General features: G+C 45.2%; 1 protein-coding gene and 1 long non-coding RNA gene across 3 annotated transcripts in view; one reads left to right on the forward strand and one right to left on the reverse strand.

Annotated features, from left to right (window-relative positions):
* Window positions 1-25723, forward strand: part of PCSK1 (proprotein convertase subtilisin/kexin type 1) — a 68851-nt gene that overhangs the window by 19698 nt on the left and 23430 nt on the right. Inside the window, exons 1-7 of one of the 2 annotated variants that reach the window (XM_056537645.1) lie at window positions 2754-2890; window positions 3570-3674; window positions 5130-5240; window positions 7579-7725; window positions 8863-8939; window positions 10077-10165; window positions 14001-14173. In XM_056537645.1, the coding sequence (XP_056393620.1) occupies window positions 2882-2890; window positions 3570-3674; window positions 5130-5240; window positions 7579-7725; window positions 8863-8939; window positions 10077-10165; window positions 14001-14173 (711 nt within the window). In that variant the 5' untranslated portion in view covers window positions 2754-2881. Of the gene's footprint in view, window positions 1-2753; window positions 2891-3569; window positions 3675-5129; window positions 5241-7578; window positions 7726-8862; window positions 8940-10076; window positions 10166-14000; window positions 14174-25723 lie in introns of those variants that run through there. The other variant, XM_056537634.1, reaches the window with a different exon arrangement.
* LOC130290279 (uncharacterized) lies at window positions 1832-2888 on the reverse strand. The gene is made up of 3 exons (XR_008847550.1): window positions 2751-2888; window positions 2027-2111; window positions 1832-1937 (listed from the first exon to the last, which is right to left on the reverse strand). It is a non-coding gene; the product is annotated as an uncharacterized LOC130290279 (long non-coding RNA).

The raw sequence follows: 25723 nt of genomic DNA on the forward strand, positions 1-25723 counted from the left end.
ATGTAATTTACATAATTAGGATTTTGAATACACCGAGCCTGTCAGCCACTGTTCAGTAGAAGTGGAATCGTGATTTAAAGAAATTAGCTTTTTGTTAGGCTGGCATGAGTCAGAGAGTGAACGGCAGTCATCCATTGTGTAGTAATGTATCCTTTCCATGAAATGATTCTCCTCTCATAAACTCATGACGTCAGTGCAGTTCCGAATGACTAATTGGCTTTATGTAAATATGAGGGCAATATCACTTTGCTTGGAGATAACTGACTGTATTATTTATGAGCATTCTTTGCCTGTAGCTAGCAAAAAAAAGAATGAACCCATGGAAACAGATACGGATAGAGGTCATGCAATGCAACCAACATTATCCATTTAATGACGCTTTACAGGTGTTTACCATTTTATTATGGCATATATAATGCTTAAAGTTAGAGTTATTATAGGTAATGGTGCACTCTGGATTATTTATTACAATCAATCAATTTACATCATAATGCAAAGGGAATCTGTCAGCTATAGAATATGCTCAGAGCTCAAGTGTCACAGAAGCTGTGCTGAGCCGCAGAATGCCCACCCCCACTCCCTGTCTTACATGATTGACCTGCAGAGCCTAGTGATGGAAGACAAGCCCTGTACATCATTCAGTCAGGACTGAGGGGTTGGGGGAAGAGAAAGAATGTATGCTGCAGCTCGGCACAGCTTCTTTGACACTTGAGCCTAAGCATGATCAAGAGCTGACAGATTCTTTTTAAATATTACAGTCTGGTAGATATCTTGGTCGGCACAGCTTATCTAGCAGTACACACCTGAATGGATCGTAGGTGCCTCAGCTTGTTATCTACAGCATTCCTTGGTCCAGCTGAACGGTGCTCTGCGGCAATAGCACAAAAAGAAGTCCATAGCATACACTTGCACATAGAGCAAAGAAAGCCAAGCACTCGGAATGCTGGAAATCTTCTTATCTTTATTAGTTCATGGGTATACATGGACACCGGGAGTGAAGACGGAAGGATGGGACGACAGTCAAGACAGCCTGATTCTCAGATTAAACCCCTGGCAGAAATGATGGAATCTCTACACTTAGAATATGATAACCCAGCTACCAGCCTCCCCATTATCTAGAGGGCAGGATCTGGTGTAGACCAGTTTGTCAGTTTCTGCCAGCACCCAAGGCTGAGAAGTTTTAAGTTAATAAGTACCTGCCAGCTCTGGCTGTGCAGATGTAGTCTTGCTGAGCTTTCATAGCTAGGCCTAAAGAAACTTAATCCAGGAGTGCATGGAAATAACTCACAAACCCTTGTGAAGTATCTATTCCTAGTGAACTTTTCAGTCCTATCTAAAGGTATTTTAAGATACTTTCCCTGCCTCTGAAAAGGCATATTTAGTCACAAGCACCTCTTTGCATTCCTGGTCCCTGCGCAGGCTACAGGCTGGGGCCAGGGCTTTGTGTCATGCTATGTACAGACCTACATCCAGTGATAGGACACTGCAGCTCAACCTTCCTAAGTATTACTGTAAATTCATATACAATTCACCCATTGGGGGCCAACCAGTAAAGATCCATGTAGTGAAGCTTTTCAGCAAAGTTTTTTTTCTTATATCTGCACCAAATTTAGAGGTGAAAATTATCTTAATTATATTCCCCACACATGCCTGCCTGTACTATGGCTAGTAAGGGGTACTTCATCATATGCTCCATTACACTACTGTATACAAATGACTGTTTCTACAAAAGCTTGAGAAGGATTTCTACTGACATGTTTAGCTCAGTACAGAACTGTTATGTTATTTCGTTAAACCTGTGTCTGGTTATATAGATAAAATACCAGCACTATGTAGTTAATAAATATATTTTATTCAAAGACAAGGGAATAGCAACAGGAAGGGTTGATGTAGGGCTCGCTTGGCCAGTGATACTCCAATTGGTGATAGAAGTGTAGCTATAAAAAATAATAAGGGATTGTATAAATATGCAGCATGGTAAAAATAGATATAATACTATGTAGCTATAAGGGTATGTGTTACATACCTATTGAGATGATGAACTCTTGTGAATGCTGTTGTCCCTATCAAGGATGCTGTATATAGGAGGAAGGTGCAAAAATAGAACAAACCTGGATAGAGAAATAAATAGATATAAATATGCACTATTCACCTAATATTATAGGCAAGAGAAAAAAAATTAAGAATATATTTTAAAATTGTCAACCCAAGACTGCAAACCGTACCTGTTGCTGTCGCTAGAAGATAGGACAACAACAGAAACAGCCCCTCTCCGATTTTTAGTAGTTGCGATGTTCTGCAATGGGTTTGTTCATAAATAACATTGGATTTTTAGATGTTTAGATTTTTAAATAAAATATAGAAAAATAGGGAGTTAGAGAATACTTCCCAATAGAGATGTACTGTGACTCCAATAATTATCCAGCTCACCCAATGTTATTTAGCAGTATGTGGATAAATTTCCAGATTAAGTTCCTTTCAATAAGGTGCAATGTGCTGCTGACTGTGCTTTTGAAAGTACAAGATAAAGGAATACAATAAAAAATTGGTAGTTATTTGGTTATATGCTTGCTGAACACGTGTAGTTTTTGCACTGTGGGTGTAATAGTCTGCCGTAATGCAGTTTTTTCCCAGTAAGCATGCCTCTCCACTGGTTGCTATAGATGCGTGCGGCTCACTGCTATGGCTCACCGTTACTTGCTGTATATGCGCGTGGCTCGCTCCCGATCGCAATATTAGAATAGAGGTACCTGTTGTTAGGGATTTTTGTCCCGGAATATCCTCAGTGGGGTCATGGACCTCTGTTCTCTCGGTGTGGAGCGGTCAGGGAGATAGCCCTGGCCAGTGGCGTCTCTACCAAAGACCGTTCCTGCTATTTAGTATGGACGAGGTGATCAAATGTGCGCGGTGTCAGTGACGTCACTACACGTGCAAAAATGGACCAAAAAGCTCCTGGTTATATCATTGCACCTTGAACACAGTGGGCACCCCATCTATCATCCACCAGACAAATCTACACAGGGTGCACCCTGGAGGGAGAGAAACTATCACTACCAGTGCAACCCCAATTATCAGAGCTGTGTCAGAATAGTGTACTCAGGTCAGAGGTTTAAGGCTGGGTTCACATATATCAGGCATCTGGTATAGTTTCCCTAAGATGCACGCCTGAAACTGATGCTAGAACTGATCCCATTCATTTGAATGGGACATTTCACAATCATCCAGCTTCTCAATTTTGACACTGGATGGTTGGACACACCGGAGAGCACCGGAAAGGGAAATAATGGACGCCGGATGCCATACAACTGATGACAACTTGTCATCAGTTGTGTCATCAGTTGAGTCCAGATCTAGGCTGAGCGCCAGACCTATGTGAACCCAGCATAACTCCTGTCATTGTGATAAGATTTGGGGTGAGGGAAAGCTCTACAACTACCAGCAAACTTTTATAATGCACTAGCCCCAGGGTCACCACACTATCCAGGTTGCATCTATATCTATATCTATCTATCTATCTATCTGTCTGTCTCACACAAATAAACATTTCTTGCATTATATATTTTTCACAGATTGGATCTCTTGAACATCATTATTTATTCAGACTCTCATCACATCCAAGGAGAATGCGGAGGAGCATCCCACACATAACAAAGCGGCTTACGGATGATGACCGGGTAAGTTATCGTGTTATGAAAAGTGTATTTTTTGTTTGTATGTATGATTGCCTACAGACTATGGCAGTTTAGGAATATAGAGATACATGTCTTCAAAATATAGTCATAATAATAAAAATAGTCATTATAGTGAAGTTTATTTTCCAAATTTACCCAGTTACTTTCTTTAGCCAACCTGTATTAATCCTATATTGATCAGGTCTAATTTGGCCATAAAGTGATACACCAACCAAAAGATTTTTCCTCCTCCCAGCATAAGCATGAAGATGGTAATGGCTGCTCTGCTCCTCCTTTTAGCAGGTGGCTCAGCTTCCCTGATTTGACTCCGGTTCCAGACCTCAGAGCTCCCAAATAGACTAGCCAATTCCCCAAGCGCTTGTCTCTACCGATTATGTACATGAGCCTGATTATTTGTTAAAAGGTTAAAGTAATTGTTTACAATGGAGAAGGGTACCCATAAATTAGCTGATAGCAGGGTGCTCTGATATAGGGTCCCTGGGAATCTATCTACAGTGGCACCTGGCAGCAGTCATTCAGTTCCCTAGCTGCCCCACACCAGGGAGAGCTTTATCTGCTGCCTATCTATATACTATCTGTGCCATCCAAAGAAAAAAGAGAAAGAGAGAGTGAAAGCAATGTTAGAAGCCATAGTTAACTGGCACACAAACATAAGTCCCAAATCTCTTCTATACTGCCTCTTCTCCATTAAAGGGGTACTCCGGTGAAAAAGTATTTTTTTTTCTTTCTAATCAATTGGTGCCAGAAAGTTAAAAAGATTTGTAAATGACTTTTATTTAAAAATAATCCTTCCAGTACTTATCTGCTGCTGTATAATCCAGAGGAAGTTGTATAGTTCTTTTCAGTTTGACCACAGTGCTCTCTGCTAACACCTCTGTCCATGTCAGGAACTGTCCAAAGCAGGAGAGGTTTGGTATGGGGAATTGCTCTTGCTCTGGACAGTTCCTGACGTGGACAGAGGTGTCAGCAGAGAGCACTGTTGTCAAAGAGAAAATAACTATACAACTTCCTCTGAAGCATATCACAGCTGATAAGTACTGGAAGGATTAGGATGTTTAAATAGAAGTAATTTACAAGTCTGTTTAACTTTTCTGCACCCGTTGATAGTACGCCTTTAACTAACTACCCTTCATAATTTGAGTTTTTTTTTTTAGACTAAACAACCCATTAAAGCAACTAGAATCTTATTTTTGGCCAGTGGGAGCTGCAGAGATTTTTAGACAAATATTACAAAATAGTAAATTACCATAAACATTTGGAATTTTGTGTCTGGCCTAATTTTAGTTTGCATGAATGGGTTTAATATGGGTGTTTAGTTCCAAACGTTGAATGGTATCTGTCTGATATCCTGACCTTACAGAAAATAGTGCAGAGAAGGTTGAAAAATCTGCCAATAATATAGATGTCACATGATGCATTTCTGTCTAATATCCCTAGGTATCATGGGCAGAACAACAATACATTAAAGAGAGGAATAAGCGCTCTGTTCTCAAACCAAACACGGAGGATCTTTTCGATGATCCTATGTGGAATCAGCAGTGGTATTTGGTAAGTAAATTGAACATTGCATTACAGCAACGGTACAGAAAAGCAGTTAGGCTAAGTTTTGGGGGGGGGGGGGGGGGGGGGGGGCGGGGGGGGGACGCCAAGAATAAGCCAATTCTGACGCTTTGTTTTTTTTCTGCCAAAAAACGCTGCGGACAGATGTTAGCTGTAAATCAATCACTAAATTCTTTTTCCACTTTGCGTTTTTCAGTTTGGTGTTGTTTTTTTTATCCTTTTGGCAATTTTTCACAATTTTTTGGCATTTTTCAGCTCCTTGGTGGTTTTGCAAAGTCGCAGCATGTTGAGGCTATGGTGTTTTTTCCCCTGAAATTGTGGCGTTTTTCTCCCATAAAAGTCTATAGCAGTAAAAAAAAAAATGGCAAGAAAAACGACTTGTGGGCTTTTATTCTTTTTTGGACTTTGGCGATCCAAAAAAGAGATACCTTTTATAATAACATTTCGTAAGGTACCATTAAAAAAGATACAGTAGTGATGGAAAAAATAGTATTTAACAAAATTTATCTTTATTATAACAAAATTTTTATTCATTTTTAATCAGGGATCAATTTATGTAAGCGGGCAGGGCACTAAAAATGTAGCCGACAATAATAAAAATGTAGTGTGTGTGTGTTTTTCACTTAAAAAAATTTTTTTTTTTAGATAGTACTACTACTCCCAGCATGGAACACACTGTTCCATGATGGGTGTAGTAGTACCTGTACTAATTGACAGATCGCCGATGTCACTTCTGACCCGTTGCGATCCTCCTGTATAATGTATAGATGCCGCCGGCAACTCTTCTATGGTCTCCTGCACTGCCGTATGTATACACCTATTCATGTTTCCCACAGAGAGCTGTGATTGGCCAGATGGTTCCAGCCAATCACAACTCTCTGTGGGAAATATGTATAGGTGTATATATACGTCAGTGCATCTATACATTATACAGGACGATCTCATTGGGTGTCAGAAGTGACACTTGCTGAGATCTGTCTATTAATGCAGGTACTACAGCTCCCAGCATGGAGCAGAGTGTGCCACCATCCAGCTAATCCCCACTCTGGGTGGAAAATATGAATGAGTGATGTGAATTTCTATTCACATCACTGGCCGGAGTATAGTGCATAGATGCGGGCGCTGTATAGAGCCGCACCGCATCTCTGCTATATTATGGACGATCGCATCGGGTGTCAGGAGTGACTCCCGGGCGATCTGTCTTTTAGTACAGGAACTACAACTCCCATCATGGAACAGTGTGTTTCATGCTGGGAGTAGTAGTACTACCTAATAAATATTTAAAAAAAAAGAAAAAAAAGTGAAAACACACACACACTAAATTTTTATTATTGTCGTCTACATTTTTAGTGCCCTACCCACCCACATAAATTGATCCCTGTTTAAAAAATTTATAAAAAGTTTGCTATAAAAAATATTAATTTCATTAAATAATTTTTTTTCCATCACCACTGCATCTTTTTTTTTTTGGTACCCAACAAATGTTGAAAAAAACGCCAAAGGGGACAAAAATGCAATTTCCACACAAGTGTGAAAAAACGCTTTTTCACATAAAAAAAACGCAGGGAAAAAAAACAAGTGGAAACTTAGCCTAAATCAGGTAACATTCTCCTGGCATTCTCCAAACCCAGACTTGCCCATTAGAGAGCAGATAGTATAGTATAGTACATAGAAGTTGCCAATGCTCTACTAACTCAATAACTCAGTGGCCTCAAACTGTGGCCCCCCAGATATTGCAAAACTTCAACTCCCAGCATGCCTAGACAGCCGTCGGCAGTACGGGCATGCTGGGAGTTGACGTTTTGCAATATCTGGAGAAACATCCATATAGTGCCCATATAGTGTATCAGAAAGAAACGCATTTGAAATTAAATGATCATTAAAGGGGTACTCCGGTGCAAAAACTTTTATCCCCTATCAAAAGGATAGGGGATAAGATGTTAAATCTCCGGGCCAGCAGCAGCGGCGTCCGGAACACGGGAGCGTGGAGCTCCTGTGTTCATGACTTCACGCCACGCTCCCTCCATTCATGTCTATGGGAGGGGGCGTGACGTCTAGTTGGTAGCTGTCACGCCTCCTCCCATAGACCGGAATGAAGGGCGATCGCAGGGGTCACCAGCGGCGGGATCCCTGCGATCTAACATCTTATTCCCTATCCTTTTGATAGGGAATAAGATGTTTTACGCCGGAGTACCCCTTTAAATCTCTCAATATAGCACAAAAGACACAAATATTTCTGACACTTTTTTCGCAGACCTTAGACGTCAAATATTCAGTTTGAGAGATGACATGTGCATCCAGGCTTATGTTTTTTTTTTATTCTCAGCAAGACACAAGAGTGAACCCTTCAATGCCAAAGCTGGACCTCCATGTCATTCCAGTATGGCGGAAAGGAATAACAGGAAAAGGAGTCGTTATCACTGTGTTGGATGATGGATTGGAATGGAATCATACAGACATCTATGCAAATTACGTAAGTATAAGGTTTAGTATTCAGACAAATTAATGATAAATTGTGGATGTTGTTACAGTACATGTGTCTTTAACGTGCACTTGTCATTATTTAAGAATAAAAACAAAACAAAAAAAACCTTTTAACATGTCCTAGGGATACGTCAAAGGCTTTTACTGGTCGGGGTATAAGAAGCGAGTGACACTGAGTCGGGAGAGAAAGGGTTAAGTGCGCATCTCTCCTGACTTGTTTTATGGATTGGTAGTGTGTCAACCACTGCGTGTTAATAGACGTACCTGATCACTTTGAGAAGCCAGGGCACCGTTTATCCGATCCACAGTCCGAAGGTGGGAAGCAGTCTTCCTGAGCCAGACACAATGAGTCAATAAACGCACCGACGTCAGGTTACGGTTAACTGCTTTTACCGAGCTTGTGATGTTGGTATAACACAAACAGCTGGACTTGGTATGAGAGTGCAGCATACCCCTTGCTAGCCTTGTTGCCATTCTGAGATTTGTGGTGCTTTTCACCGAACGGAATTGTAGAATTTGTGATTCTGGTAGCTTGGGTCCTTCCAAGGCACTGTAGACTATTCTGCAGGGACATGAATCTTCCCCGCTAGTGATACTTGTAGGATGACCAGGAACGGAGTGTAGTAGGCCTCTGCTTAGGACACACGACACAGCACACCTGAGCTTAGCTGTTGCTCAGGAGCATAATCTAGGGTGAACTAGCATGAACTAGCCACTAGAATGAACTGACTAACTCCTCCCCTGTACCTTACTATACAGAGGGGACTTTTGGGGTCTCATTGGCTCACATGGTCACAAGGGGCTCACTGCTCACATTTTTAAAGGCACAGTAATACATTAAACTTACATACATGGAACAATAACAAAATGAATTTAAAGAAAATATATTACTCTTATTTTACAATATTCACATAATTACTATACTAAAGAATGTCAGTGGCCCCAACACTCTGTGCTGACAGGCTGCCCAAGTCAATCCTCAACAACGGGACAGCCAATTGTGCTGGAACACCACAGTAGGCATTTGCCTTTATGACATATCAAATGTTTTTTTTTTTTATTATTATTATTATGACAGTGCCCATTTAAATAGTAACACAAATTAATGTTGTTTCTGCTTTTTTAGGATCCAGAAGCAAGTTATGACTTTAATGATAATGATAAAGACCCTTTTCCACGATATGACATCACAAATGAGAACAAGTAAGTATGTAACACACCACTCTTTCTATGTAGCATAGTCTTATGGCATAGTCTTTTTCACAGATATAGCTGCTCCCACCTACATTGAAAGGATGCTACAAGGATGTGTCAAGTTGTGCCATGCTAAGGGTATAACGTGCATTGGAAACTACATACAGGAGCAAGGACTCCTGTCTTTGACAGGAATCCCTGCTCCTGTAGGCACTTTGGGGGAGATTTATTAAAACCTGGGCATTGTTAAAGTTCACCAGTTGCCATAGCAACCAATCAGATTGCATCTTGAATTTGCCAGATGCCTTTTTAAAAATGAAAGAAGTGATCTGATTGGTAGCTATGGTCCACCAATAAATGTTTTCCACAGCACAGGTTTTATTAAATCTCCCCCTTTCTGTGGTGCTTTTTTGGCATAAGGTGCCACAAAAAGTATAAATAGGAGTCCCTGCTCCTGTAGATACTTTCTGTGATGCTCCAATATAATGGCATAAGGTGACACAAAAAAGTATATACAGAAGTCCCTGAGCTGGTAGGTGCTGCAGTAGCGGATCCAGAGGGGGGAGGGGGGGTGGAATGGGGCAATTTTCCCCCATGCAAATACAGCCTGATGGTGCCCCTCCCAAGATTAGACTTTGGATCCGCCCCTGAGGTGCTGAATGGTGAAGCATACTCTGCTGTGCCATGGTATTTGTTCTAAGTTTTCCCATTTAAGGTGCAGCAAATTGCAATAGCAAAACATTGATACATTCTGAATAAAGTTATATAATTTTTGAGAATAATTTCCTTCAGTATACATGTGATAACTGATCTTCATTTCTTTACTGGTGACTCAGTATCTTGGAGTTCATGATCATTTAGGAAGTTGAGCAGCCCATCTGTGCACAACCTAAGGACATATGTGGTGCTGTTTTTAAAGAAATATGCATTTTTATTTTTAACTAGGATAACCCCTTTAAACTTAGAATAATTTTACTATACATATTTTAGACTTTAATGCTATTATAGCATCTGATGCTTCCATAAACTTGTTGTGGAAGGAAAGATCAGGAGTCTTATCAACTTCTTCAACTATTAGAAATGCATGAGTTCTATACATTGCCTTGGAAATATATTTGGTTATTAACATTTTACTTTGTGTGGCAGACACGGCACCAGATGTGCAGGAGAAGTTGCAATGGTTGCAAACAACAAAAAATGTGGAGTTGGAGTAGCATATAATTCTAAAATAGGAGGTAAAAGAGGAAATTGTGTTAATTTATTGGTTTCTGTATTAAATTGTGATATATCGATGATTATATACAGTATTTGAATTTTGTCCTGCTTCACTAAAGGGCACTCTTGCTGGGGGTGTGAGAAGTCAGTTATGGGGGTGTTGGGTTCTCATACATTTAAACTTGTTGGTTTATTGTCCGTTCCTCTATTTTGAGAAACAGTGGAAATATGGTACACTGTTGTTATGCTGTTACAGCCTCAATATTAATAAACTGAGAACTAAACATACCGTATATATTGACTTATAGTTAAAATTTAAGGACATATTCAGAAACTAGTGAATTTTATAATAATACTAGCTGAGTACCCAGTGTTGCCCGGTTTTTCCTTCCTAATCCTTGTTGGGGAGGAAAATAAAGAAAGGAGGAAGCTTTTGACTTCATATCCGTCCTCATATATTGTTGTCATATCCCAACGCCATATCCTGTCCTCATATCCCGACTTCCTATCCCGACCTCCTATCCCGTCCTCTTATCTCAACCTCCTATCCCGTCCTCCTATCCTGTCCTTCCTATCCCGTCCTCCTATCATCATATCTCGACCTCATATCCCGTCCTCATATTCCAACCTCCTATCCCGTCCTCCTATCCCGTCCTCCTATTTTGACCTCCTATCCCTACCTCCTATCCCGTCCTCCTATCGCGACCTCCTATCCCGACCTCCTATCCCATCATCCTATCCCGACCTCCTATCACGTCCTCATATCCCGTCCTCATATCCTGTCCTCCTATCCCATCCTCCTATCCCGACCTCCTATCCCGGTCCTCCTATCCTGGTCCCCCTATCTTGACCTCTTATCCCGTCCCCCTAACCCGTCCTCCTATCCCATCCTCCTATCCCGTCCATCTATCCCACACCTCCTATCGAGTCCTCCTATCCGTCCTCCGGTTTTTCCTTCCTAATCCTTGCTGGGGAGCAAAATAAACAAAGGAGGAAGCTTTTGACTTCATATCCCGTCCTCATATATTGTTGTCATATCCCAACCCCATATCCCGTCCTCATACACCGACCTCCTATCCTGACCTCCTATCCCGTCATCATATCTCGACCTCATATCCCATCCTCACATCCAATCCTCATTTCCCGACCTCCTATCCCGGCCTCCTATCCCATTCTCCTATACCATCCTCCTATCCCGACCTCCTATCCCGACCTCCTGTCTCGACCTCTTATCTCGACCTCCTATCTCGACCTCCTATCTTGACCTCCTATCACGACCTCCTATCCTGACCTCCTTTCCTATCCTCCTATCTCGACCTCCTATCCATACCTCCTATCCCGACCTCCTATCCTGACAACTTATCTTGACCTCTTATCCTGACCTCCTATCTCGACCTCCTATCTTGAACCTCCTATCCTGACCTCCTATCCCGACCTCCTATCCCGTCCTCCTATCTCGACCTCCTATCTCGACCTCCTATAACAACCTCCTATCCTGACCTCCTATCCCGTCCTCCTATCTCAACCTCCTATCCCATCCTCCTATCCCATCCTCCTATCCCATCCTCCTATCTTGACCTCCTGTCCCAACCTCCTATCCTGACCTCCTATCCCATCCTCCTATCTCAACCTCCTATCCATACCTCCTATCCTGACCTCCTATCCCGACATATTATCTTGACCTCCTATCCTGACCTCCTATCCCGACCTCCTATCCCATCCTCCTATCTCGATCTCCTATCTCGACCTCCTATCACAACCTCCTATCCTGACCTCCTATCCCGTCCTCCTATCTCAACCTCCTATCCCGTCCTACTATCCCATCCTCCTATCTTGACCTCCTGTCCCAGCCTCCTATCCAGTCCATCTATCCCAACCTCCTATCTCGACCTCCTATCCCGTCCTCCTATCCCGTCCTCATATCCCGTTCTCATATCCTGTTCTCATATCTTGACCTCCTCTCCCGCCCTCCTATCCCGTCCTCCTATCCCATCCTCCTATCCCGACCACCTATCCCGACCTCCTATCCAGACCTCCTATCCCGTCCTCCTATCCCGGTCCTCCTATCCCGGTCCTCATATCCTGTCCTCCTATCCCGTCCTCCTATCCTATCCTCCTATCCCGACCTCATATCCCGTCCTCCTATCCCGTCCTCCTATCCCGTCCTCCTATCCCGTCCTCATTTCCCGTCCTCCTTTCCCGTCCTCCTTTCCCGTCCTCATATCTCTACCTCCTTTCCCATCCTCCTATCTCGACCTCCTTTCCCGTCCTCCTATCTCAACCTCCTTTCCCATCCTCCTTTCCTGTCCTCCTATCCCGCCCTCCTATCCCGTCCTCCTATCCCGTCTATCTATCCCATCCTCCTATCCTGTCCTCCTATCCTGTCCTCCTATCCCGTCCTCCTTTCCCATCCTCCTTTCCCATCTTCATATCTCGACCTCCTTTCCCGTCCTCCTTTTCCGTCCACCTATCTCGTACTCCTATCCCATCCTCCAATCCTGACCTCCTATCCCGACCTCCTATCCCGTCCTCCTATCCCGTCCTCCTATCCCGGTGCTCCTATCCCGTCCTCCTATCCCATCCTCCTATCCCGACCTCCTATCCCGACCTCCTATCCCGTCCTCCTATCCCGACCTCCTATGTCGACCTCCTATCCCGATGTGTACCAGTTATTGAAATATCTCCAGCTGTACGGAAGTTATGTGGGAACATACATTTCCCATTGATTTGCATGGGACTTTAAACAAAAACCCCGACCCTCACAAATGGGGGTAGTTAAGGGTTAAATTAACTATCCTATATTTTAAGTGGATATATAAGTAACATGTGACCAAGTATTATCTAAATATCTCTAGCCGTTTGGAAGTTATGCAGTAACATATATTTCCCATTGACTTGTATGGGACTTTAAACATAAACCCCGCCCCTGGCACATGGTGGTGAGTAAGGGTTAAATCACCTATGTTGACATATGAGTAACATGTGTGCCATCTTCATGTTAATATCTTTAGCCGTTTGGACGTGATGCTGGAACATACACACATACATACATACACACACGTTGAGTTTTATATATATATATATAGATAATGTCAGGGTTATTTTATATATATATATATATATATATATATATATATATATATATATATGTATTTTTAAAGGTTTCTGTAGTAGCTTGAAAAAATCAAAAGTGCAAAAATGAAAAATCTCTGCATCCATAAGGAATTAGAGATTACTACAGTGCAAATCTGTCCATGTAACAAGAGGTAGTCAGAGTCATGTTGATGGGAGAGAGAAAAAATGGGAAGAACCGTTATTGTTAATGAGTTTCAATAATCCAGACTTTAAAAAGGTTGGAAACAATATTACACATATGATAGATTCTACAATTCTTGACTAAATAGCCAGTGTCAGTACGTTCCTTTACATACTGTAATTTACCTGAAACTTGAATTTAATTCAGACATATGAACCAGTGATGCTGATAAACTGGAGGACCAAGGTCAAAAATGCTGGGCTTTTTTCTGTGGGATCTGGGCAAGGAAAATATTGAGACGAGAAGAATTCCACAAGACACCAAGTCCAGCCAAGAATGAGCTTGTGTTTTGCAGATAAGTGATACTGGATAACAATATTTATTAGGGTTCAATTTATTCAAGAGGAGGATAAAGTACACCATCTGCCCATAGCACTAAAATGTGCTTAATATTCATTGAAGGCCTGAATGCATTACTCAAGAACACTCAAAGACAAATCATGTATACATTTATGGGATATGGCAAATGATAAGGTTTCTTCATGATTATCTTGCCTGCTGTGTTCTCTATATATAATGTTAAATTATGTCTATTTTAGGGATTCGGATGCTAGATGGTCTTGTGACTGATGCCATTGAAGCAAGTTCTATTGGGTATAATCCTCAGCATGTGGACATTTACAGTGCCAGCTGGGGGCCTAATGATGATGGGAAAACTGTTGAAGGCCCTGGGAGACTGGCCCAAAAGGCCTTTGAGTATGGTATTAAACAGGTAAGAAACTGTAAAGATGAATAATCATCTGGGATTTTCCAAGTTACTATACTAAAAGTGTTTTTTGACAAAAAAGGATTAATGTCTGCAGGGCTGATCGGAACTACGATGTGAATGGGGCCAGAATCAGTTGACTCTGTTCACTGCATGGTGGCTGTTCCTGTAGGTCAGTTTCCATTGAAGTGAACGAGAGCTGAGCTGCAGTTTTCAGGCATGTTCCATTTGCAGCCTACCCACTGAGCTCGCTGGAGTGTTGCAGTTTTTTCTCTACACTATCTAACACAGCTCCATTGTCTTCTATAAAGTTCTATAATTCTATTGACTATTCCATAGATAGCTAACCTATGTTAAATCCTGGAAAAACACTGAAGAGAGACTAATGGACCAATATTTATGTCACAGTCTATTTTGGCCGTTCCTAATCTGGTGATCAGACATTTTCTAACATCTAGCGATTCATACATAATTTCATCATAATTGGTAGCATACCCTTATGTATTGCTATAGATGCCTGGGTTCATAATATAATACCTTCTGCACCTCTACTCCTTACTAACCCTTCCCTTGGTTTTGACAAAAGTAAATATTGCTGCCAGCCTGATCTTTTCTTTTTTTCTGGATAACAAATCACAAAAATCACAGCAGCCAGCATTTTCTACGGACACATTGGAAAACCATAATAATTCATAAAGGTCATAAATGATATATTACTTTAGCTCTGATACAAAAAAACAAAAAAAACATTAAGACATCCATTTTATTATGGTCAGTAGGATAAAATCCTAACTTTACAGACTAAAGACAAATTTACTCATGGTTGGCAACCTTGTCACTAGTCAAAGGATGTTGGTGCAGAAGGCAAATGAGAGTGCAGTCGGGAATATATGTCTCATACACATAGAAGGGTATAATTATAGACAAATACTGAAAATGTATGCGAAAAATGGTTATCATCGAAAATGGTGATTATTTTAAATCAGTTAATGTACACAAAATATACCTATACTGAAAGCCATAAAAAATATGGTCTAGATTGGAGAAGGGCTGCTAATCTCCAAGAAATGGTTTTTTGGAAAGGTTTTATGTTATACCCCATCCATGTATAAGACACTAGGGAATAAAAAAAAATTAAAGTTGATTCATGATCATATTTATATTTCGGCCTGATCTAAGATCTCCAGGTATCCTACAGTACATTCATAAAACAACATTTTGACCCAACTTTGTGATCTCAACACAACAAGTCCGCGATATGGATGTATATGAAGAAATAGCATTGGGGTACATTTTAGTCAGTTTAAGTATTTTAGTAAATCAACATAATGCACTTAATATAAATACAGTTTTGGAAAATGTTAACTGTAAAATGCACATTGTCTGCAGTTGAAAAATTGAATTTCCTAAGCAGGGAAATTAGATATATCAATGAAAACTGTGCCGTTGAAATACACTATTGAGATTCAAGAGAGTATGATATAAAAGCAAGAGCCTCTATGAAAAAAAACTCAATAAATGGAGCATAAAAAGGAAATTATGACATAAAGCAGTGGGAAGGATAAGAACAAGATGACACAAAGACCTTCTACTAACCCAATTATAAGAAAAATAATGGTGAGCAGAATAGGCCTCTGAAGCGAGAAGAAGTAAAAAGCACTTGGGCAGCTGGGTGATGTTGTGTAATATACTTCAATTAATAAGAGCAGAATTAACCAGGTCACAGCAAGGTTTGCAGTTACTCCAGCATTGCCTGCAAGAATATATATATATATATATATATATATATATATATATATATATATATATAATACAAGAATATGGGTGCACTACTGTGGTAGATGTAAACAATACATTGGCTATCCCTCAACACTGATGTTAAAATTGAGACATTCGCCAGTGTATCCTTATATGAAGGACACACCAGAGCCCGCACACCAACGCCAAGGTTTCTCAATTTGGTGCGAGACCTAACGCTAATCCTACCTGTGCTTGATAAACAGAACAGGGGCCAGTGGGCAATTACGGCAGCATTCGGCTGGCTCACAACTTCCTTCCAGATACACTCCAGTCAGGGGCGGACACAGACAGCAGAGGGCCCCTGTGCAAAGAGTGTGCCTGGGCCCCCCCCCCACAGCACTGTGCCCCCTCATGTACCTAGACCCCACCGGAGGGCCTCCACTTACCCCGCGCGTGTAGTGTCGCCACTTGCCTATTTCACCACAGGTGGATGGAACGGCTCCTGAGGTGGGCTCCGGGTGGCCCCTGTCCCTCTCAGTGTGCGGCCCAGTGAGTACTCCCCCGGGTCAGCCTGACCCGTATCTAGCTGGGAGGCAGAGGGCAGTCCTCCCCTTTATATTCGCACCCCTGGACTTAGCACGACACCCCTTGGCAACCCCATGTTCCTTGGCTTCTTATCCTTAGTGATAGAAGTGACTTACAGGCAGGGCCAGACTGGGACCAAAAATAGGCCCAGGCATTTTAAAATAAACAGTCCATTTTTTATGGTGGGGGTCTGACTCATGGGACCCCCACCAATCACCTTGGTTCAAGTGGCTCCCCAGATGTTGGAAAGCTGCAACTCCCATCATGTCTGAAGTGACTACAGCTGATGGGACAGTCAGGAGACTACACAATGATATCAGTGACTACAGCTCTGATGGGACAGTTAGGAAAATACACAATGATATCACTGACCTGAGTGACGTCTTCTCTGTTGTCTTTACTTTTCTTCTTCATCTGGTCCAGACACCAGGATTTCTTCCATCTTCTCTGCAGAGTCTGACACCTGGACATCATTGGTTCCTTAATTTGTCAGTAGATCCTCATCCTCTGTATGATGACAATAATCATTATAACCTTGCCAAATACTGTACCCCCTGAATATAATACTGCCAACCACTGTACCCCCTGAATACTGCCAACCACTGTACCCCTGAATATAATACTGCCAACCACTGTACCCCCGAATATAGTACTGCCAAATACTGTACCCCTGAATATAACACTGCCAACCACTGTACTCTATTAATATAATACTGCCAACCACTGTACCCCCGAATATAGTACTGCCAAATACTTTACCCCTGAATATAATACTGCCAACCACTGTACCCCCAAATATAGTACTGCCAAATACTGTACCCCTGAATATAATACTGCCAACCACTGTACCCCTGAATATAATACTGCCAACCACTGTACCCCTGAATATAATACTGCCAACCACTGTACCCCCGAATATAATACTGCCAAATACTGTACCCCTGAATATAATACTGCCAACCACTGTACTCTATTAATATAATACTGCCAACCACTATACACCACTGAATCACCCCATACACCCCACGCACTCCATCCTCAGTCTCCTCATCACCCCATACACCCCACGCAACCCATCCTCAGTCTCCTCATCTCCCCCATACACCTCACGCACCCCATCCTCAGTCTCATCCCCCCATACACCCCACACAACCCATCCTTAGTCTAATCATCACCCCCATACACCCCACGCACCCCATCCTCAGTCTCATCACCCCATACACCCCACACAACCCATCCTCGGTCTTCTCATCACCCCATACACCCCACACACTCCATCCTCGGTCTCCTCATCACCCCATGCACCCCACGCACCCCATCCTCAGTCTCATCACCCCCATACACCCCACACAACCTATCCTCGGTCTCCTCATCACCCCATACACCCCACGCACTCCATCCTCAGTCTCCTCATCACCCCATACACCCCACGCAACCCATCCTCAGTCTCCTCATCTCCCCCATACACCCCACGCACCCCATCCTCAGTCTCATCCCCCCATACACCCCACACCACCCATCCTTAGTCTAATCATCACCCCCATACACCCCACGCACCCCATCCTCAGTCTCATCACCCCATACACCCCACACAACCCATCCTCGGTCTTCTCATCACCCCATACACCCCACACACTCCATCCTCGGTCTCCTCATCACCCCATGCACCCCACGCACCCCATCCTCAGTCTCATCACCCCCATACACCCCACACAACCCATCCTCAGTCTCCTCATCACCCCATGCACTCCATCTTCAGTCTCCTAATCACCCCATGCACTCCATCTTCAGTCTCCTAATCACCCCATGCACTCCATCCTCAGTCTCCTCATCACCCCATACACCCCATGCACTCCATCCTCATCACCCCATACAACCCATGCACTCCATCCTCAGTCTCCTCATCACCCCATGCACTCCATCCTCAGTCTCCTCATCACCCCCATACACCCCACGCACTCCATCCTCAGTCTCCTCATCAACCCATACACCCCATGCACTCCATCCTCAGTCTCCTCATCACCCCATGCACTCCACCCTCAGTCTCCTCATCACCCCATACACCCCATCCTCATCACCCCATACAACCCCATGCACTCCATCCTCAGTCTCCTCATCACCCCATACACCCCATGCACTCCATCCTCAGTCTCCTCATCACCCCATACACCCCATGCACTCCATCCTCAGTCTCCTCATCACCCCATACACCCCATGCACTCCATCCTCAGTCTCCTCATCACCCCCATACACCCCATGCACTCCATCCTCAGTCTCCTCATCACCCCATACACCCCATGCACTCCATCCTCAGTCTCCTCATCACCCCCATACACCCCATGCACTCCATCCTCAGTCTCCTCATCACCCCCATACACCCCATGCACTCAATCCTCAGTCTCCTCATCACCCCATACACCCCATGCACTCCATCCTCAGTCTCCTCATCACCCCATGCACTCCATCCTCAGTCTCTTCATCACCCCATGCACTCCATCCTCAGTCTCCTCATCACCCCATACACCCCATGCACTCCATCCTCGGTCTCCTCATCACCCCATGCACCCCACGCACCCCATCCTCAGTCTCATCACCCCCATACACCCCACACAACCCATCCTCAGTCTCCTCATCACCCCATGCACTCCATTTTCAGTCTCCTCATCACCCCATGCACTCAATCCTCAGTCTCCTCATCACCCCATGCACTCCATCTTTAGTCTCCTCATCACCCCATACACCCCATGCACTCCATCCTCAGTCTCCTCATCACCCCATACACCCCATGCACTCAATCCTCATCACCCCATACAACCCATGCACTCCATCCTCAGTCTCCTCATCACCCCATGCACTCCATCCTCAGTCTCCTCATCACCCCATGCACCCCACACACTCCATCCTCAGTCTCCTCATCACCCCATACACCCCATCCTCAGTCTCCTCATCACCCCCATACACCCCATGCACTCCATCCTCAGTCTCCTCATCACCCCATACACCCCATGCACTCCATCCTCAGTCTCCTCATCACCCCCATACACCCCATGCACTCCATCCTCAGTCTCCTCATCACCCCCATACACCCCATGCACTCCATCCTCAGTCTCCTCATCACCCCATACACCCCATGCACTCCATCCTCAGTCTCTTCATCACCCCATGCACTCCATCTTCAGTCTCCTCATCACCCCATACACCCCATGCACTCCATCCTCAGTCTCCTCATCACCCCATACACCCCATGCACTCAATCCTCAGTCTCCTCATCACCCCCATACACCCCAAGCACTCCATCCTCAGTCTCTTCATCACCCCATGCACTCCATCTTCAGTCTCCTCATCACCGCATACACCTTAAGCACCTCATCAGTATTACACAGCTGACACCCCCCCCCCCAGTCCTTCTCATCAACATTAAACCCCCTAATCACTACACCCCTGACCCCCCCCCCTCTGGTCCTCCTTATCAACACTACGCTCTCCCAGACCCCCAATCCTCCTTATCATTACACCACCAACCTCTTCAACACCCCTCCTGTCCTCTTCATCATCATTACAATCCCTCCCTCCCTCCCCCACTGCCCTGCACCCGACCGTCGCTCTCCTCACCTTATCTGCTCAGCGATGCGGCCGTGTGAGGCGGGAGGGTTTGCTGCTCCTGTCGCTTCTGCCGGGGTCAGAGGCCATGACGAGTGATGTCAGGGGCTTGGAACAGACGTGCGTGCCTGCGCGGGGCACGTCTGTTCCCATCAGCCCCTGGCCTGTCCTCTCGCCCGGTCGGTTTAAAGGTAAATTACTGCTGTCAGCGGCAGGTCCGGGACCTGTTGCTGCAGCATTTAGTAAGAAGTACTGGCAGGGGACCAGACTGTGAGGCCCAGGCTGTGACCTGGGCCACTAGGTGGGCCCCCTAACACACTGGGCCCCTGTGCAGCCGAACCGGCTGAACAAGTGATATGTCCGCCCCTGCCTCCAGTGTTACTACGCACACATGCAATGGGAGGAGGGAGGCAAGCTGCAAGCCCCACCTGAGTTGGCTATTATGGGTGCCTGGCCTCACAGGTGCTACCTTAATGCTGCCTGGTAGATATTCAAGGCGCATTAATGTTGGAGTTTACACACCTCCAAATTTAAAATTTAAACAAACAACAAAAAACGTGGTCTCAAATGGCTGGAAGTGCTCAACCCCAAATGCGGTTGTGCATTTATACTGGGGGAGCAGATCCTGCCCTTGTAGTCCGTTGCTAGGGGCGATCCCCAGCATAAAAATGCATACAATGGAGGATGCCTGCAGCGGACTACAAGTGCCACAATAGAATCCTACACCAGATAAACGGTGTGGATATGTAACAATTAGAATACAATACAAGAATATGGGTGCACTACTGTGGTAGATGTAAACAATACATTGGCTATCCCTCAACACTGATGTTAAAATTGAGACATTCGCCAGTGTATCCTTATATGAAGGACACACCAGAGCCCGCACACCAACGCCAAGGTTTCTCAATTTGGTGCGAGACCTAACGCTAGTCCTACCTGTGCTTGATAAACAGAACAGGGGCCAGTGGGCAATTACGGCAGCATTCGGCTGGCTCACAACTTCCTTCCAGATACCCTCCAGTGTTACTACGCACACATGCAATGGGAGGAGGGAGGCAAGCTGCAAGCCCCACCTGAGTTGGCTATTATGGGTGCCTGGCCTCACAGGTGCTACCTTAATGCTGCCTGGTAGATATTCAAGGCGCATTAATGTTGGAGTTTACACACCTCCAAATTTAAAATTTAAACAAACAACAAAAAACGTGGTCTCAAATGGCTGGAAGTGCTCAACCCCAAATGCGGTTGTGCATTTATACTGGGGGAGCAGATCCTGCCCTTGTAGTCCGTTATATATTTCTAAGAAAAGCAATGGCACAGCACTCCAAAAATGGTGAAAAAAAAGTGGATTTATTGGCTGACATCACAGCCAATAAAGTGAGCCAGCTGTAATGTGAGCCAATAAATCCTTTATTTTTTCACCATTTTTGGAGTGCTGCGGCATCGTTTTTCTTATGTTGGATAGACTTTGATTGAGTCTGGGCCACTGGCACCAAGCATGGACTTGGATGAGTCCCTAGATGAAGGAATATTTAAACTAAGGGTACAGATACCCACTGATACTTGGATAGGAAGTGTGTCTTGATAAGCTGTAATTTGGAAAGAAAAATGTATTCCTACATAATCGTAGAGGATTGTGGAAATGTTGGATAGCAGCAGCTTTTTTTGTCACTTTAAAGATATTTTTCCACGGAGACATATTAGGGGATTTGGATGTCATCAGAGAGGAGTCCCCATCTGAAACTACCTTATGTAGACAGAATTCGGAGCTGTTATGTGAGAGCAGCTTCCATCCTTGGCTAAACCAGCCTATTCACACAATTGACACTATTACACATTTGACCATTGTTTAGAGAATAGATTGTCTTTATGTAAAAGCCACTTGAAATTTAAATAGATGTTTTGGGTCATATATGAAATAATGTCAGTGATGCAAACTACTGTAAGTTTTCAAAAATGAGTCATATGTTAAAATGAAAAGAGAGAAGCCCTGAAAAATGTAAAATGTTTTGAAAATGTTTTTATAGTAATGGGAAAAGATAGCTAACAGACTAGCTATAATTTTTTATTTGTAAGAAGCCTTTAGGTGTTTCACAGGAATGGCAGCAAAGTGATGGAGAAAATTCAAAATCTTCGTTTTTTACACTCACATGTTCTTGTAGACCCAGTTTTTTTTTATTTATTTTTTTACAAGGGGTAAAAGGAGAGAAATCCCCCTAAAATTTGTAACCTGATTTCTCTTGAGTAAGGAAATACCTCATATGTGGATGTCAGGTACTCTGAGTGTGCACTAGAGGGCTCAGAAGGGAAGGAGCGACAATGGGATTTTGGAGATTGAGTTTTTCTGAAATGGTTTTTGGGGGAAGTGTGACATTTAGGAAGCCCCTATGGTGCCAGAACAGAAAAAAATATCCCACATGGCATACTATTTGGGAGACAACACCCCTCAAGGAACGTAACAAAGGGTACAGTGAGCCTTAACACCCCGCTGGAGTTTGACAAATTTCCGCTAAAGTTGGATGTGAAAATTAAAAATTTGTTTTTTTTCACTAAAATGCTGGTGTTACCCCAAATTTTTCAGGAATTCAGTGCCTGCACTTCAGGAACACAGGGGTTTTACTAGTAAAATGCCCATTCTGATTGGTCAGTTCTTTCAGCCATTGACATCGTTCACAGATCTGGACTGTCCGTAGCATTGTATGTTGAGTCTGGTTTCAAGTTACAATGGTTCAGAACAGACCATTGTATGTTGAAAATATTGTATGTTGAGGCCTTTGTAAGTTTAGGGATCACTGTATATGTGTCACGATTCGGCTAGCTGGATGTGGATCCTCTGTGTCAGCGAGGGATTGGCGTGGACCGTGTCGGTGGACCAGTTCTAAGATGCTACTGGTATTCACCAGAGCCCGCCGCAAAGCGGGATGGTCTTGCTGCGGCGGTAGCAACCAGGTCGTATCCACCGGAAATGGCTCAACCTCGCTGACTGCTGAGAAGGCGTGGGACAGAAGGACTAGGCAGAGGCAAGGTCAGACGTAGCAGAAGGTCGGGGCAGGCGGCAAGGTTCGTAGTCAATGTGGATAGCAGAAGATCTGGAACACAGGCTTTGGACAACTCTAAACGCTTTCACTGGCACAAGGCAACAAGATCCGGCAAGGAAGTGCAGGGGAAGTGAGGTAATATTGCCAGGGAGCAGGTGGAAGCTAATTAGGCAGATTGGGCTAGGCACCAATCATTGGTGCACTGGCCCTTTAAATCTTAGAGAGCTGGCGCGCGCGCGCCCTAAGGAGCGGAGCCGCGCGTGCCAGGACATGACAGCCGGGGGCTGGGACAGGTGAGTGACTTGGGATGCGATTCACGAGCGGGCGCATCCCGCTATGCGAATCGCATCCCCGCCGGCAGTGTCAGTGCAGCGCTCCCGGTCAGCGGGTCTGACCGGGGCGCTGCAGAGAGAGAAACGCCGCGAGCGCTCCGGGGAGGAGCAGGGACCCGGAACGCTCGGCGTAACAGTACCCCCCCCCCTTAGGTCTCCCCCTTTTTTTGTCCGGCAATTGCTTCACGTGGGACGAGGACACTGGGAGCGATTGTAGGGTTTCCTCATCAAATGCAGGCAGTTCAGCAGGAGTGGGAATGGGGAGGGAGGGCAGAGGGTGAAGCTTGGCACGGGGCAGAGTGTTACCAGGACAGGGGCTATGAGGAGGCAAAGCATAGTCCTGATAGGCTTTGGGGAGACCAGGTGTAGGAGGAGGCACCGAGGCTTGCCTGACGGGACTGGGAGGAGACGTGAGGCATTTATTGCGGCAAGCAGGGCCCCAATTCTTGATCTTCCCGGTGGTCCAGTCAAGGGTGGGAGAATGATGCTCGAGCCATGGCAGACCCAGGAGGACTTCAGAGGTACAGTTGGGAAGGACGAACAATTCAATCTTTTCGTGATGGGGTCCAATGCACATTAAGAGGGGTTCTGTGCGGTAACGCACGGTGCAGTCCAATTTAACTCCGTTGACCGAGGAAATGTAGAGCGGCTTGACGAGACGGGTCACCGGGATGCAGAACTTATTCACCAAAGATTCCAGAATAAAATTTCCAGAGGCAGCAGAGTCCAAGCAGGCCACGGCTGAGAGGGAGGAGTTGGCAGAAGGAGAAATCCGCACGGGCACCGTAAGACGTGGAGAAGCAGACTTCGTACCAAGTGATGCCACACCCACGTGAGCTGGGTGCGTGCGTGCGTTTCCCAGACGTGGAGGACGAATAGGGCAATCCACCAAGAAATGTTCGGTACTAGCGCAGTACAGACAAAGATTTTTTTCCCTACGGCGAGTCCTCTCTTCCTGGGTCAGGCGAGACCGATCCACTTGCATAGCCTCCTCGGCGGGAGGCACAGGGATAGATTGCAAAGGATACTGTGGGAGAGGTGCCCAGAGATCAAGGTCTTTTTGCTGGCGGAGCTCCTGGTGTCTCTCAGAAAAACGCATGTCAATGCGGGTGGCCAAATGGATAAGTTCTTGCAGGTTGGCAGGAATCTCTCGTGCGGCCAGCACATCCTTGATGTTACTGGATAGGAATTTCCAGAAACAAGACTCACTACGAACGCCACCTTAGACCGTTCTGTGGCAAATTGGTCCGACAACATCTCCATATGTAGGGAACATTGAGACAGAAAGTCACGGCAGAGTCTAGAGTCCCCATCAAATTTGTCCGGCAGGGACAAGCGGAGGCTAGGAGCGGCCAGTCGCTGCAGAGGAGGTGCAGGATCTGGCGAAGGAGATGGTTGCTGCTGTAGCAGTGGCAGAAGTTGCTGTAACGTGGCGGTCAACTGCGACAGCTTGTTACGCCGAGCGCTCCGGGTCCCCGCTCCTCCCCGGAGCGCTCGCAACATTCTCGCAATTGCAGCGCCCCGGTCAGACCTGCTGACCGGGTGCGCTGCGATACCTCTCCCAGCCGGGATGCGATTTGCTATGCGGCAGGCGCCCGCTCGCGATGCGCATCCCGGCTCCCGTACCTGACTCGCTCTCCGTCGGTCTTGTCCCGGCGCGCGCGGCCCCGCTCCCTAGGCGCGCGCGCGCGCCGGGTCTCTGCGATTTAAAGGGCCAGTGTGCCGCTGATTGGCGCCTGGTTCTAATTAGTGAATTCACCTGTGCACTTCCCTATATAACCTCACTTCCCCTTCCCTTCCTTGCCGGATCTTGTTGCCATCGTGCCAGTGAAAGCGTTTCCCAGTGTGTTCCTAGCCTGTGTTCCAGACCTCCTGCCGTTGCCCCTGACTACGATCCTTGCTGCCTGCCCCGACCTTCTGCTACGTCCGACCTTGCTCTTGTCTACTCCCTTGTACCGCGCCTATCTTCAGCAGTCAGAGAGGTTGAGCCGTTGCTAGTGGATACGACCTGGTTGCTACCGCCGCTGCAAGACCATCCCGCTTTGCGGCGGGCTCTGGTGAAAACCAGTAGCAACTTAGAACCGGTCCACTAGCACGGTCCACGCCAATCCCTCTCTGGCACAGAGGATCCACCTCCTGCCAGCCGAACCGTGACAGTAGATCCGGCCATGGATCCCGCTGAAGTTCCACTGCCAGTTGTCGCCGACCTCACCACTGTGGTCGCCCAGCAGTCACAACAGATAGCGCAACAAGGCCACCAG

The sequence above is a fragment of the Hyla sarda genome, chromosome 1 (assembly GCF_029499605.1).
Source record: "Hyla sarda isolate aHylSar1 chromosome 1, aHylSar1.hap1, whole genome shotgun sequence".
NCBI lineage: Eukaryota > Metazoa > Chordata > Amphibia > Anura > Hylidae > Hyla > Hyla sarda.